This window comes from Nyctibius grandis, chromosome 1 (genome assembly GCF_013368605.1).
Source record: "Nyctibius grandis isolate bNycGra1 chromosome 1, bNycGra1.pri, whole genome shotgun sequence".
In the NCBI taxonomy this organism is placed as follows: domain Eukaryota; kingdom Metazoa; phylum Chordata; class Aves; order Nyctibiiformes; family Nyctibiidae; genus Nyctibius; species Nyctibius grandis.
This window is the reverse complement of record NC_090658.1, coordinates 44,058,474-44,074,080: the sequence shown is the minus strand read 5'-3', so window position 1 is coordinate 44,074,080 and position 15,607 is coordinate 44,058,474. Positions and strand designations below refer to the sequence as shown.

The window sequence follows — 15,607 nt, the reverse complement described above, 5'->3', positions numbered from 1 at the left end:
GCGGCAGTATCGCCCAGTAACTACAGGGGCATCTACAGCGATCGATATTTAACGTCAGTTTCAGAGCTGCCATCCTCAGGCCGCAAAAGGAAAGCAAACGAGCTCCTCGGGGGAGTTTTCCGCCTGCTACCGCGCCCGCCGATCCACTTCCGACAGCTCCAGCGGGTACTGCCGCGCTCCAGCCACGCCGCCCCCGGGGCAGCGGCCGCCCGGGCCGACAACCGGCCTAAACGAGCGCTGCCCGCCGCCGAGGGGCAGCTTCCCTCGCCCCCCAGCTTGCGCCTGAGGCGGCGCGTCTGCGTGTGTGAGAGGCGGGGGGGGACACAGGGCCCCGCTCCCTCCCGCCCGCCGCCCGTCCGTCCCCGGGCCAACGGCCGCACGGCCGCCCCCTCCGCGAGCAGCCCGCGCTTCCTGCCCGCGCTCTGGGCGGAGCTCGCGCGTCAGGGGTGGCGCGGCAGCCCCGCGGCTCGTGCTCGCCTCACGGGCTGCGCGCGTGTCCCCTGCCCCTCGCCCCGCGGGGCGGCGCGCAGCGGCGGTGACGCCTGGGCAGCATGGCGCCCACGGGGCCGGCCGGCGCCGGCCCGCCGGGTAACGGGCGCGAGCGCTGGCGGGGGGCGGCTGTGTGCGCGCGCACCGGGTGCGAGGGGAGATGGCGGCGGGCCGGGAGGGCTGGGCCGGGGTCTTCCCGCCCACGGGCGGGGGAACGTGGAGAGCCGCTTCCCCCCACCTCCTTCCCGGGAGCGGCAGGGGCTGCCGGGCGGCGTGTGAAGGGGCGGCGGTCGCTGCGGTTCTGCCGCGGCAGGCGGCGAGCTCGCCGTCCGTCCCTCCGCCTCCTCAGCTCCTGGCGTTTGCCCGCCGCTCGACACCGGCGCAGTCGCCCCCGGGGCCGGTGCTGGCGGGGTGTGGGGGGGTGTGTGTGTGTCAGCTATGGGCAGCGTTTGACTTTTGTAAAAGCCGCGTTTGGCGGCTGCGCGTGCATTTAAAGGGGTCGCGCCGACCGCAAGCGCGGTGTCGATGGCGGTGGTGGATAAGGGCGCTTGTTGCAGGAGCCTCCGGCCGCCCCGCTGCAGAGCCGGTCCCTTGCAGTAGGCTTTGCTCTACCTAGAAGGCGTCCGGAGGGCGCTGGGACACCCGCGCCGCCCCGTCGGACACAGTTATGCCGGAAAAATGAAAAAAAAACAGCTGCGCGAGAAGCTGCGGCTCGGTGGTAGGGACTGGGCGTGCTCCAGCTGCCGCGGGGCTCTGAGCCAAAAATGCCATTTCGCGGGTTAAACAGAAGTTTTTGGAAGGGGAGGAGAAGTGAACTTAGCTGCTAATTGACATTGTATTTTTAAATGGACAGCTCTGTCAGTCGTTGCTGTCAGTGATGCTGCTGCCTGCAGAGATCCCAAGCACTTTCCTTTTTAGTATTTCTGAGGAAACGCCTGCTGCTGAGCCTGTACTTCAGCCCGGGCGTACGTCCCTCGGCCCGTTAAACAGGCCTGCAGTCCTCCTCGCTGCAGAGCTGTGTGCTGCACCGACTTCATAATCAGCTTTGTGGTCTGAGGTTTTTCTGGGTTCCTCTGGCGAAGATGACGTTGACCTGCCCTGCCCTTTCTCCTGTGCCCTTTGGGGTCAAGGCATCGCTAGCGACTGCCTTGCTGCTGCAGAACCAAATGGGTTTGGTTGAAATGGGAAGGATGGGAGGGTGTTTCAGGAGCAGTTTGGGCAGTGGTGGCAGTTGAAGAAAAGTTCTGTTTAGATGGAAGCAAAAATTGCATGCTGGGTGTGTTTGTGGAGCCCCATTGAACAGGCAGAAGGCAATAGATGATGGTGTGTACATCTGGCAGTGGTGTGAAGGACCTGTGTTCAGGAGCAGGCTGTCGGGAAGCTGAGCAACGTGCTTCTCTCTAGCCTTTCAGCAGCAGGTCATGCTGCAAAGCGAGACCGTGCTGGTCTGGAGGCCAGTTTGTTTGCGGGCCTCCATTCCTGCCTGTAATGAATATCTAATAATGTGTTGTGAACAGTTTAATGTTGGGAGATGGACAGTTGTGGTTATAACACGGGAAGCTTTCTGAGCCTGGGATTTGCGTGTTTAGCTAGAGGCAGTGGACACAACTAACAGGTCTCTGTTATTCTGGGACTTCAGTGACTTTTGTGGTTGTCATTTGTCTTTCAAGCTAACTTTGTAAATGCATCAGCTACACAAGCGTCTGTCTGTCTATTATGGAAAACCTGAATGGTTCTTAAGACAAGTGCCGACACAGAAAATGTCAGCAAGATGCATATAGGTACCCAAGGTGAAGTGGTAAGACCCAGAGCTTCTCTCTTTGGATAGGCACAGTAACAAATAACTTAGCAGTAGGGTGTTGCTGCCCACTGTTGGACCTGTCTGCCATCTGTTGCTGCCGTTCATGAAACTCTCAATGTTGCTAGAGGGCATCCAAATGAAGAAGATTTAATTAATTAAACAGCAAGTAATGCTAAGGTTGTCATGAGATGTCTGTGGCAGGCTAATAGCAGGAGCACCCTTTCTAGCTACTGTTGTCATAATTTCTGTGTGCTGCACAATAATTTTTTGAACAATGGAGAAACTTGTGCTTGGAGCTGGTGTGGGCCAATGCTGTTTGCTGAATGAGGATGTGCAAATGTGGAGTGGCCCTGTTGCCTGTTAGGATGGGACATGGTCAGCCTCGGAAACGGGGTACTGTAAATGCCTAGAGCTCCTTGTAGTTTTTCAGTTTGTGCTCTTTCACATTAACGTGACAAAAATACTGTAATACTGTCACAGCTGGGTTGATCCTTTACTAAAAGCTTTGGAAGCAACTTGTAATCCTTTATTCCTTTCCAAGTATGCCAGACTATTTTATACTAAGAATAAATTTTTAATAGAAGTGCATAAATAATAAAAAAACACCTTTTGAGAATCATTGCAGGCATCAGAAAAATGTGTTTTTAAGCAAATTGCAAGCTTTGAAGTCCTGTTTCTTGTGGAGAACATGCGTTTATTCCTTCAGTTGTGCATATATGGCCTGTATGTCCTTTGGGTTGGGATAAGGAGACGAAGGAATATCATCTTGCCTTATCCCCTTAGTTGTTTAGTTGCTGCATTGTGAAAATGTTAGGTTACAGTTGGGCAAAGTTTCTAATTGTTAGTGGTAGAATGACTGTAGGGGTGAAAAGCTGTACCAGAGGGATACCTTTTGTGCTATGCAAACTTACTTGGAAACATCTACAAGGGGTAAATGTTGTTATAGCTGATTTCATTTCTCCTTTCCAGCCTAGTAATTCCCTTGTTCAAGTGATCTCAAGCCAGAGTGTTTACCTTGGGGAAGTGAAGTGGGATACTAGGACTTTTTATTCTGCGTTCTGTATCCCATTGGCTTTTAAGCCAGTGCTGTTCGGTCACTTTTGTTCTGTCTTGGTATGGTCTGCTAAACGAGTTCCAGCCCTAGAACACTCTGTGGTAATGCGCTTTATATTTTAAATTTCAGTAGAGTGTAAAATCAAGGTAATTGGTCCTGGGTCCTGTTACCACTGCTGGTTTGCTACTATTTCTGTTATAGCTATAGAGGCAGTTTTTTTCCTGGACGCTTCTCAACAGAAGAAGGAATCTGCTTCCCAAAGCTCACCAGCAGTCTTTATTAAATAAATTTTTCTGGCTGAGCAGAGGTAGGAGCAGGGTTTGTAATCCAAAAGCCCTGTCTGTGCTGGAGAGGGGAATTACGTGAGTTGAATGCTGAGTTAGGATGATGGTACTTGTTTAGCAGAACTGACTCCCAGCCTCCTCCCTGCTTTTCTCAGGGCAGAGTTCAGCACTTTCTAGCATGGCTTTGTGAATTGATCCTCTCTAATTTCTGGGCCTTTTTGGACCTGTCTGCAGACTTTGTTTCCAATTTGAAAATTGCATCGTCAGCATGCTAGAGCATGGCTTCAAGTAGTGCAGGCTCCTAATGGAAGTAGTCAAGTGTTATCCATAGCAAGGACAGGTAAATTGGGTTTTGGTGGGTTTGGAGCTGTGACATCCGTTTGTAAAATGTAGAGTCTGTGTACTTCTGGCACTGACGGCCGCTTTCATGATTCCCACCGTATTTCCTGCATCTTTTTGAGATGCTGCTGAAGAAGTGCAGATTTGGAAAGCTGCTTCAGAATAAGGCTCTCGCAGAGCTGGGAGCAGAGATGAGGCACAAATCTCTGCTCCTATGAGCAGAAGCTGTACACTGAAGCGGCATCTGTTCAGCGAGGCAAGCTGTGGAGAAAGCAAAACAGGCTACGTGAGGTTCAGGATTTAAAACTAAACAGGTGACTGTAAACCTTTCTTTGCTTCCCAGTGTGTGTGAGAAGATAGGTGGGAAGCATGTAGGTAAAAAGGACAGAAAGCCTGTAGAAAGGAGGGCTGGTTCTGGGAGGGCTCCGATGGCCCGGCTCAGCTGTCTGGGCTGCAGCTCTCGGCGTCAAGGAGTTGACTTAGAGGCTACATCAAAGCAAAAGCAAGCTATAATGTGTATGTCTTATTGGGTTGTAGCTCTTGCAAAGCACATGCCTTATGCTCCATGGGAGTCTGCATTGCAGTCACGCTTACAGATAGATTTTTTTGGGTCTTGCTTCTGAAAGCATTTAGCTCAAGGACTGATTTGATTTTCATGAATATTTTGATGGTTTAACGTGAGTAGGTTTAAGCCTCTTCTATAAGAACCTGCTGAGCCTGCCTGTATGGTGTTAAAGCTTTCAACTTGAAACGAGGGTGGCTTGCTTTTTTGTATTTTAATCTCCCTTCAAATGCTTCATACTTGTTACAGAGCAAATTTTATTTGGCTTCTCTTCTTGCTGAGACTACATCTAATTTAGAGCTGTTTTTCCAGAGTCTTGGTATAAATGTAACCTTGTAATACCTTACTCTTAGCCTCATCTTCTCTCCGGCATATTCTTTTTTACTGATGTCACAACAGAAGTTGCATTGCAAGACTGCAGAAGGAAAAAAGTCAAATCAGTTAGCAGTTGCTAGTGATTTTTACGTACTACTGTGTGTAAGTTGTAATGAGGTGTAAGGACAATTTTGTGCTTCAGAAATCATTCTTTTTTACAAGTGTTTTGATGATAGCGCATGACCAAAATGCAAAATGGGTGTTTACTCAAAGTGAGTAAGCCCAAGCTGAATGAAGGAGAGAGGTGAAGAATAACACATTATTCATCTGCATGGTTGTGAAAGATGAGTGGGGTCCCACTTTTGTAAATTGGGGTATTTGGTGAAGAGGCTGTTTGATCATTTTGCTATATGCATGTAAGTGTGTTTCTGTTCTGAAATGATTCTGCGTACGTTCTAAAGAGGCAAAGTAGGATTACTTTTGTTGGAGTTTTTGAGGGGTTGCGGTGGTTTTTTTTAAGTCTCAGATTATAGTTTTGGCTCTTTGATGTTTGGGATGAGCTTTGTTTGGGAACTTAAAGAATTACAATACTGCATCTTCATTCCTAATGATAGCTCTGAAATTTCTACAGTTTTCTGTTTCAGTCATTATTAGACTTACCCTGTCCAATATCTTATGTTTAGCATGTGATTTGCCTGATTTGTTTTCTTCTGGCATTGTTGAGGAGCAGAAGATCTTGCGGTGTTTGTGCAAAAGAAAATAAAACCTGGCTCTTACCTGTCGGTGTATTTTGGCATTTTCTTACTAACAGAAGTGCTCCTAGGAAGACGTGAATTTGGGACTCAGTTGAAGAATTGTTTTTGCTTGCTCGGTTTATTTCTCTTTGTCTATCATTATGGTATAGGCACTTAGTTTTTTTTTTTTTAATGAAGTTCACTAGTTTCTGATTTGCACTTGTGTACTACTTACAGTACAATGTCTGGTACCAAGAGGCAGCTCTGCATTGCTGTTCATCTGTTGCTGTAGTGGAAATTATCACACTTTCCAGTGTTGGAGACTAGTTCATATAGTGAGTTTAGTGTATGCCCTTGTCAGCTTTTGATACTTTTGTTTCTGCAGCTGACTGTGTGCAGGTGACTGTACTTAAGTGAAGAACCAATTGAGTCTAATTCTGTTTAGATAGATGCAGCTGTTACCTGACATCATGTGATTGGAGCTGTAGGTGAAGTAAACCAATTACTGTTTGATTTCAGTGGAGGATTAGTTATTTTATTCTGTTTCTTAGATGGGAAGAGCTCAGGTTGCACAAGTGTACAGATAGGGAATTTCAAAGCTGCTTAAATATTGGATTTATTTTCTTACAGCAGATCCCCAGAAAAGCATGGAAGATGAAATTGAATCAGTTCTGCAGGAGCGGATAATGGTTTTGGATGGAGGCATGGGTACCATGATCCAGCAACATGCCCTGTCAGAAGAGGATTTCCGAGGGCATGAATTTAAAGATCATTCCAGGCCTTTGAAAGGCAATAATGACCTTCTCAGTATAACTAAACCTGATATAATCTGTGAGATACACAAGGTAGGTGGTTCTGATTTCTGTCTCTTTGACAAGGGAGGGAAGGAGAATTTGGCCTCTGCGCTCCTCTTTTCCATGCCACAGGCTACTGGCTCTCCTGCGTCTTTTGGGGATAGGGAAGAGAGTGCTAGGTAACCATGCGAAAAAGAATGAGCAGATTTGACTGTTCTGGTTGTGTGAGCACGGCATTCGTGTCTTGGTTCCTGATGTCATCGTTGTTTTTAAATCCCTTTTTGACTTATGGCCCTGATGCATTTTTATTAATTGTAGATTCTGATTTATTTCATTTTTTTTTCCTTTTTACCTCCTCAGCCAGCACTTGAAGTGCATCTAAGTAGGACACATCTGAATTCTAGATGTGTGTTTCTATAATTATGTATTAAAGAACTATTAAATGTGGCCTCCTGAAGCAGGCCTCTCCTTAGTGAATGAGTATATGCGCTTCCTAATGACTATGTGTGCTTCCATATTCTCTTTTTTTTCCCTAGAATATCAATGTGTGGCCCAGAGAATAAAACAGTCTGTAGTTTATCATTAGGAATTTGGAAATGTATTTTATTATTTTCCTATCTTCAGTTAGACTTTAAAAACCAACTTCCTAAGTCTTGTATTTCTTGAGTTGCAGGTATTTGTAAGTCTTGCTGTAATAATTGGAACATTTGAATAACATTGCAACTAGTTGATATTCAGTTGAAGCCTCACATCTGTTCTGAGTTTTTCTGATCATTTATTAAAAAGATCTGTATTTCATTGATTAGTATCATGGTTGGCTTACACTTGTTAAACTTAGTATGTAATCTGTATTTTAATATTTACATTCTAACTGTCATTCTTTGGATTTTATGAACGATGAGTTGAAAAGAATCAGAGTCTTTGATCTATAAAAATTTCAGGAGGAAATATTTGTAGATTGATTTCAGTCCCTCGACTGCCAACTGAGTTTTAGTGGTCGTGAACCTTGGAATTTATAATAGCTTGTGGTTTTAATCAGGTAAGCTGGTTTAACAGTTGAATTTTGCAGATTTAGCAGAGCAATAGTGATGTGACTTGAGAATGAATGTATTGAGTCAAACCAACGGTAGCCTGCTGTGGTCCCTCCAATGGCCAGTTGTAGGTGCTTTAGGAAGAGTGTAAGCAAAGAACCAAGTCTGTGGTGGTCCCTGTGCCTGCAGCAACTTTTGCGTCAGGTGCTTTCTGAGCCATGGGTGGCAACTTTGTATTTTATAGCTGCTAGTGGTTATTTCTTTGGAGAATTGGACAGAACTTGAAATAATAGATGAAAATATTTCTACAAAGTAACTATAATCCCACTATATGTATGGTTGTGTGTTTTGTTTGGTGGGTTGGTTTTGTTTTTGTTTTTTTAAATGTCCCAGTGAGTCAGATATCACAGATACAAGTAACTTGAAAAGTAAATGTTAGCAGTACCTTCTCTGGCAAAGTAAGATTCAGTGGTAAGAGAGGTGGTGTATTTGCAAAGGCAAAAATGATCTTCCTGCTTTGAGCATATTATTTCCTTCTGTGGTGGTAGACAGTAAAGTTGAAGGGCTTTTGCTAAAATGACAGATCTGAAATAAACAAAAGCTAGTACAAAGTGGTGCACATTTAATATTTTTCTTTGGTCTAGATGATTTTTAGAAACTTCATTACTTGGTTATTAGTGGACATGTAAGAACTTGTGTATTTTCATGTAGCTATTTGTAGGTATTTTCATATTATCCAGGAGGAGTTGAGAGAAAGCCTATTAGTTTACAGCAAAACATGTTCTAAAGCAAATTTAATTCTTTTCTGCTGTTTGGATCAAGACTTTGTTTGCCCTGTTGAACCTGCTGAACTCATCTGCTTCTTATAGGAAAATATGAGTGGTTTATGTTTAATGGCCACCTCAGTATTTTTGACTTACTAGCACTTGGAATGTCTTAATTTCCTTGAATACGCAGGGGTCACCTAAGGGTTAACTTGATCAAAAAGAGGAGTTAGGGAAGAAGGAGGGCAACTGATAGAGGTTATCAAAACACAGACTAGAATCTGCAAAAATATGTCAGTTTTCATTGATTTCAGTTTGCTTCAGTGGGAATTAGACAACCAAACTGGAGCAGAAGGCTTAATTGTTTTGTAAATCTGGGCCCTTAGTTAAACTTTAAATGTGATCTGCACAAAACATAATTCTCCTAAGCTTGTATTCTGTCCCAGGATGCTCTTGTGCTGTACAGCTCCCATCAGAATGTTTAGATTTTTTAATCCTCTGTTGTTGAACTGGTGCCTTTTCTGAGTCTGCCCACAGGAGCCATCACTTGCCGATGGCAATTGGACTACATCTCGCTGTGTCCCTGTGCAAAAATCTAGAATGTGCTCCAGGTGCTGGACTCAGTGACGGAGGTGACTATAAATGTCAACTGTTTATAGAAAGTGTGACTGACATTAAAACTCTGAAGACTGGTTACATGGAACACTTCCATTGCTTTGGCCCTGTGCCTTTGAGTAAGGCCTCCAGAGTTTGATCTGCTTTGAATTCGATGATTTGTGACTTTTTGTCAACTGAATGAGACAAAATAGTTGGGTTGCTTTCATTCCAGATCTCAGTTCTGTATGTCTTGCGGATTTTTTTTTCTTTCATGTCTTGCAGGAATACTTGCTGTCAGGTGCTGACATCATTGAAACTAACACTTTCAGCAGCACCCGAGTTGCACAAGCTGACTATGGCCTTGAGCATTTGGTAAGAATGCTAAATTATTTAAAGCGTTAATCAAGATTTTTATCTTAGCAGCCATGATTAGCTTAGTCCCAGAGTCCATAGGTATTGTGTTTATTGACTGCATGCTGTCTCCAGAGCCACGTGATGGGGTTGTAGCTCATTTCCACTGCTGTAGACAATTGTACTTCCTGTGTGTGACAGTCATAGTGTGCCTCTTGTTGACGAAGGCACAGGCAATAATTTGTCATAGATTTTGTTTGAGCATTCCCAGAATGCCTCAGTTCTGTGAACAGGGGTGTTTTGCTTCAGTCCTTCCAACTTACCAAATGCCACAATGGAACTGCTTTTTTCCTGGATGCTATTTGTGTGTTGTTTGTGCTGGTGTGTGTAGAAGTGCTTTCAGGCTTGCCTTTGTTGTACCTATTCTGTGTTATGTGTTGTTTTGAGAATTTGAGAAATATGTGAAAGAAAATACTTGGAAATATGCTACTTGAATAAAAAATTAATTTAAAAGTATGTTAATTTTGTCCTCAAAGTCCTGTTCTTCAGCTTGTGTTGTCTTCAGTAGGATTTAATTAGTACCTTACAGAATGAAGTTTTATCATGAGCAGCTGTAGGCTGGGGCGTACGTGGGGTTAGACCTGCCGTGTAACTGTTGCTGAGATGTATGGAGCTGTTCCTCTTCAAGTTTTGTAATAGTGCTTATGTTTATTTCTATGGCTTAGGGAGCCTTCAGAGTGTACTGCAAGCAACTGAATGGAAGTATTGTGTTTCTGTGAGGATGTGTTATGCTGTACTGAACTAAAGGCTACTTGGTAATTTTCTGTAATTGTTCTAGGCATATCGGTTAAACAGAGTTTCTGCACAGGTGGCCAGAAAAGCAGCAGATGATGTAACTGCTCAGACAGGTAAGCAATATTTATTTTGATTTCTTATTCATTTGTGGTTTTGACTGTCTTGCTACGAGCTTTGAAATGTTGCTAACTAGAGGGTAGCTTGATGGGTTTACATGCAGACATGCACACTTCATTTTAGGCACAGTAGCAATTTCACATCTCTATTCATATCACACTAACTTCAGCATGTTTGCAGGATCTGATCCTTAGTGTGTTCTGCAGGATGGCTGTCCTGTGCCTGCCTGTTTTAGACTGCAGGCGATACACATCTTCCAGATGTGTTTCAGAGAAAACATTCAGCAGGAACTGTTATGAGGTACTTAGGTTTGTATGGCACAAGTCTTTGTACTACAGAATTAGGATAGCTGATTGTAGGTAAACATGGATTGCCACTTCCTCCTATTGTAAGTCTTGTGGTTTGACTTTACTCAGCAACTACTGGTATGTGCTTAGTATGTGACCATCATCTGTAAATGTGCGTCTTTTACCTTCAGGCTTTATGTGAGAGGGGCATAGCTCATTTACGCTGCTGTAGACAATGCTGTCTGTCAAACACAAGTAATTTCTTCTTTTCTTCTGGCATCAAACTGTATTTCAAGCTAACAGTGCTGCTGCTGCTGTCCAGATAACACCTTACTGATGTGATTCATAGTATGCAGTAAAAATGTAAGATTTGGAATATGCTTTGAAAAAATAAGGTGGTTTTTTTTTTATGAACACATGCCAGAATATTCAAATCAGGTTTTCTAGTGGAAAAACGACAGTTCTATGCTCTGCATTTAAAGTAATTGAATGAAGCTTCCTGTGTCAGAGACAAATGACTGAGCCAATTGCCTTTTTATACATGTTCTTCTGTCTCATGTGTATACACTGAACATCTTGTTGGATAGGATTAAAACAAAAAAGTCAGCTGTGTTGGGTAATCTTGTGCTGCTCAAACTCTTGATTTGAGACAGGAGTTTCCTGTTTCATTGTTCTTCATCGTTGAATGGCATGCATGTCTTGGTGTCCTTGGAGGTTTTTTACATTGACATGGCTGTCATTGTAAAACCAGAGGTAAATTGTTTTGTGGTGGGTTTTTTTGCTGTGTCTTGGTTTAGGAATTAGGAGGTATGTTGCTGGAGCCATGGGTCCAACAAACAGGACACTCTCTGTGTCACCATCTGTGGAGAGACCAGATTACAGGAACATAAGTAAGTATCTGTAACTATCAAGTTATGTAACTTAGGTGATGGTCTTGAAGGAGATACCTCCAGATGACATTAACATCGTTCCTGTTTTACAGCTTTTGATGAACTGGTTGAAGCTTATAAGGAACAAGCCAAAGGACTTTTGGATGGAGGAGTTGATATCTTGTTAGTGGAAACCATATTTGATACAGCCAATGCCAAGGTGAGACTCCTGGAAAAAAGAATACTCAGTAATATAAGTATTTGGTGTACTACTTAAGGAAATTCAACATGGTACTTGTAAGAGCTGTCAGCTACTGCTTATTAAATACATGAAAAGACTCTTCAGTTGATAGCACACAGGTAGAATGTAAGGAGATGGTTTTTAATGATAAAACAGCCTTTTCCAGAGTTTTTCCTTTGCCTTTTAGTATGTGCCATTAGTATCTTTCTGGCTGTCTGTGCCGGCTGTCCTTTTAGTCCCAGAAGCTCTGCAGTATTGCAGAACATCTCCAAATGCATTTGATGTTGGGAAGGCTCATGAGACAGTCCTGTTAAAATGTGGTTTTTTTAGGAACTCTGACACTGCCATCAGTTTTAAAAAGAAAAGTTGGGAGTAGAGGATTAGGAGGGTAAAATAGGAGGAATAAAATGTTGAAATATGCCACAATTCATGTGATTTTGACACCTTCTTTATGTAATAATTGCTCAATGCAAGTGGTGGAGTTGTTAGGGCACTTAAAACTGTCTTGTAATTTTACATGCAAAAGTCTGGCTGGATATGCACACAGCATTTCTTTAGGCTTTTGCCACAGGCTGATTAACCTGTGCGGTGGCATGACTTGTCCTTTGCAGATTTGACCAGTCATTGTGGAGGTTTGGCTATATTCACATGCAACTTTCTTACCCTAAGGAGGCAGGAAATTTTCAGGACCTTCCAAGGGGTCACTGCAGTCCTTACTGTTAAAATTTGTGGTGGTTATAATCCTTTGCAAACCGCATGCCTAAACATTCAAGGGCAGTGAATGTGTACTGAGTATACTACATACAACCGTGTTTGGGGTAGGGGTTGTGCTGCAGATGTGAAGGAGAAGTACATGCTGGTGTGCTTTGGTTTTCAGAATAGTCTTGGTCTTATTTGGTTACCCATGGTACTTCCTTTCTAGTTGTTACCAAAATGTGTTTTGGAAAACTCGTAAGATGTTAGGGATAAGGGTAAAACCTCTTGAGTATAGTAAGTTCTTGCAGGCAATATGAGGTAGCAAGTTGCATAAATAGCCATAAAAAAAATTAAAAAAAAAGAAAAAAGCAAACCCACACAAACAAAAAAACTAACAAACTGAAGAACTCTTGAAAAGTCCATTAATATTTTGCAACTTATTCTTCTATAGGCAGCTATTTTTGCACTCCAGACATTGTTCAAGGAAGAGTATGCTCCCCGACCCATATTTGTAAGTATATATTATTTAATATTTTATATATACTTAAGCTTGATTTGTGAACTAGCTGAGATGGCAGTTGATTAAAGCATTTTGAAATGAACGAAATAAGTGTCTTGGAAACGTACTTTTTTCACATGATTGTGAAAGGAAAAGCTCTTAGGCAAAGAGCTTTATTAAATCAGCCTTGGGTAGCTCTGTCCAGCTTATCAACCTGAAGGCTAAGGAATGACTTCATTACAGTGTGTATTCGTTCTGTGTATTTCTACAGGAAAAGGTCTGATCATGATTTTTGTTCAGGCTTGCTGTCTTAAGGGTAATAAGAAACAGTGATTCAAGGATGAAATTAAGCAAATTCTGCCATATTTTCAAGTAGAATATGAGTGGCCATTTGAGTCAGAAAAGGTCTGTCTGACTCCATATTCTTTCCCTGACATGTCTTTTTCTGACAGCAGGCAGTCATGAATGCGTAGGAACGAATATAGAGAAAGAATGATCTTGTTCTGAAAGTTCTGATGTATTCTTCCAGTTTTCTGCAGTTTGCAGCCTAGGCTTTCTGATCTGCAGTTTGTATCTGTTCATACCCTTTTGTTGAATATGTTTACTCCTTCCCTGAACCTACGTTCAAACCTGTGTGGGACCCAGGCATCCAGAAAATAATCTATCAGTAACTTCTGCAGCTTGTGAATGCACTGGTTTGAAAGTGCTTACTTTGGGACATTCTACCTGATAACTTCTTTTGTGTCTCGCCATGTGCCTCTTGAAAGTGATAGAGCAGCTGTTCCATGTTGCCTTTGCTGCGTAGCCTGCATGGCATTTATATTCTTGTGTGAGAACCTCCTTTAGTCATCTTTTTTCATCCTGAAGAGCCCTTGTCTATTTAGCTGCTCCAAACCAGTCATTCATTGTTCTTGTCACCTTTTTGTTTTCCACTTCCTTGAGTCAGAGAGGAATTAGAATAGGATGCAGCAGTCAAAGTGCAGACATCACCATATGATAGCCTGGTGATGTTCTCTGCCTTGTCCATTTCTTTCTTTGTAGTTCCTGATGTTTTACTTTACTGCTAATGAGCTTTGAAATTGCATTCATAAAACTTTCCTTTGTAACTCAGATTAATTTCTCGAGCAGTAAGACTAGTTTGGAGCTGTTATGTATAATTTTTCCTGTGTTCACAACTTAGTACTTTATCAGCAATGAGTTTCCACGTTTTTATCATTCAAGTCAGTTAGCACTGGGAGTTCTCTGATTATGTAGAGTTGACTTTTTGTCTTCATTGTGTTGAACAGAGTGGTCAGTGAGCTTGGTTGCCTCATTCTCTGCTCCCTTTCCAGTTCAGTTATGTTGAGAAGTACAACCCTTAGCTCAGCTCTCTCTAGGATTCCACTGGTCACCTCCCTTGACTTGAGTAGTTTGAAGGAAAGTAGCATCAATATTAAAGCATGGTTTGGAGTAAATAATGGATTTACCTTTGCATGGAGCCTTCTAAACTCATTCCAACTTCTGAAAAAAAGATTGGTAGGTTTGGGAAGGTAGATAGGCTTGTTCAAACGTCCTGATTTCTCAACTTTGTAGTTGTTAGTTGGGGTCAAGACATTATTTATTATTTGCACATCTCTCTGTATAGCACTTAAGAGGTACGATTATACAGGTTAAGACTTCTTTCTCCACTGTGAAGTTGCAGCATCTGATGTTCACTTGTGGCAAAATGAGTAACTTGTTTTTAAGGCCAGCCCCCCACTGCCCCAACCACCACCACACAACCTAATAGCAGTCCTGAGACCTGAAATAACATAAAGGAGGAGGCAGGATAGGAGAGGAGCTGTGACTGCTGGTAGCTGCCTAAACAGGTAGCTGCTGCAGATTGGTTCAGAGGCCATCATCAGAATGATACCATGGTACTAATGCTACCTAGCTGCTGAGTGGTTCATGGTAGTTTTCTCTCTCCTTCCCTCCCACCCCCCCACCTTTTTTTTTTTTCCCCCTCCCCCCGAGGTGGCGGGGTGGGGGCGGGGAGAGAGAGAGAGAATAAGAAGAGTGGTCAAAGGTTTGCCTTTCCCCTAGCTAAAATATTTAAACATTTATAGGCAGAAAAGGGTTTAATTTTTCTGTTTGAGTTGTGCCTCATCGCTTTGAGTGGAGCACAAGTCCGTCTGCTTTGACTTTTAGCAGTTCAGCCATTGAAATTCTTGTTTTTATTATTAATTTAATTCTTCTCCTTTCTCTGTGTTCAATTGACATTTAGGTTTCTGGAACCATTGTGGATAAGAGTGGACGTACCCTCTCAGGCCAGACAGGAGAGGCATTTGTCATTAGTGTTTCCCACAGTAAGCCACTTTGGTGAGGAAATGTGTCTTTCTCTTAGGAATTTATCTGTAGATTGTGATTCTTTTCTATTTTAACCCATTGCTTGCAGCTAAATGGAAGCTATACTAACTGTGATCATATTTAATCACACGTATCGTTAACGTGTTCTGCTATCGTTCCCTGACCAGAAATTGTGTTCCCAAAGAAAGCTGAATTTTTAAAACATTGCTCTAAATTATCAGGGGTTTTGTGTTTGCAACAGAAGCTGAAATCACAATTAGGTCAAAGCATTAAAAAAAAAATCTGAAACTGTAGTTTGCCATCTCCTGCTGTCTCAGATTGTGCAAGGAGCTAATTCCTGGTATGGGCAGGGCTTACATCTCTTTCTTAGAGGGAAGCAGTGCCAGCTCAGAATGTTTCAGGGTGGCTTGAAAGAGCAAACCAGAAGATTTCATTCCGGTGTTCTTTTTACTGAACTTACAAAAATGTATATATTCCCTCAGTGTTTTTCTCAAGGACGTGCGTTGTTATTTTGAGAGCTCCTGATGCCTCCATTTACTTGCATTCTTTTCTATTCAGGTGGAAATGTTGAAATAAGTATGAGATTAAGATGTGTGAAAATGCATAACATAGCAGATTTGGGTTATTCTGCAAAGTTTTGCATGTTAATTTAAATACTGTTCT

General features: G+C 42.9%; 1 protein-coding gene across 1 annotated transcript in view; it reads left to right on the top strand.

The window, feature by feature from the left end:
• Nucleotides 1-552: 552 nt before the first annotated feature.
• The window catches only part of MTR (5-methyltetrahydrofolate-homocysteine methyltransferase), a 56,260-nt gene continuing 41,205 nt past the window's right edge, over nt 553-15,607 (top strand). The window contains exons 1-8 of the mRNA XM_068400126.1: nt 553-588; nt 6,209-6,423; nt 9,047-9,136; nt 9,954-10,023; nt 11,112-11,204; nt 11,297-11,403; nt 12,572-12,631; nt 14,862-14,956. Coding sequence (XP_068256227.1) covers nt 6,226-6,423; nt 9,047-9,136; nt 9,954-10,023; nt 11,112-11,204; nt 11,297-11,403; nt 12,572-12,631; nt 14,862-14,956 — 713 coding nt within the window. The 5' untranslated portion in view covers nt 553-588; nt 6,209-6,225. The remainder of the gene's footprint in view (nt 589-6,208; nt 6,424-9,046; nt 9,137-9,953; nt 10,024-11,111; nt 11,205-11,296; nt 11,404-12,571; nt 12,632-14,861; nt 14,957-15,607) is intronic.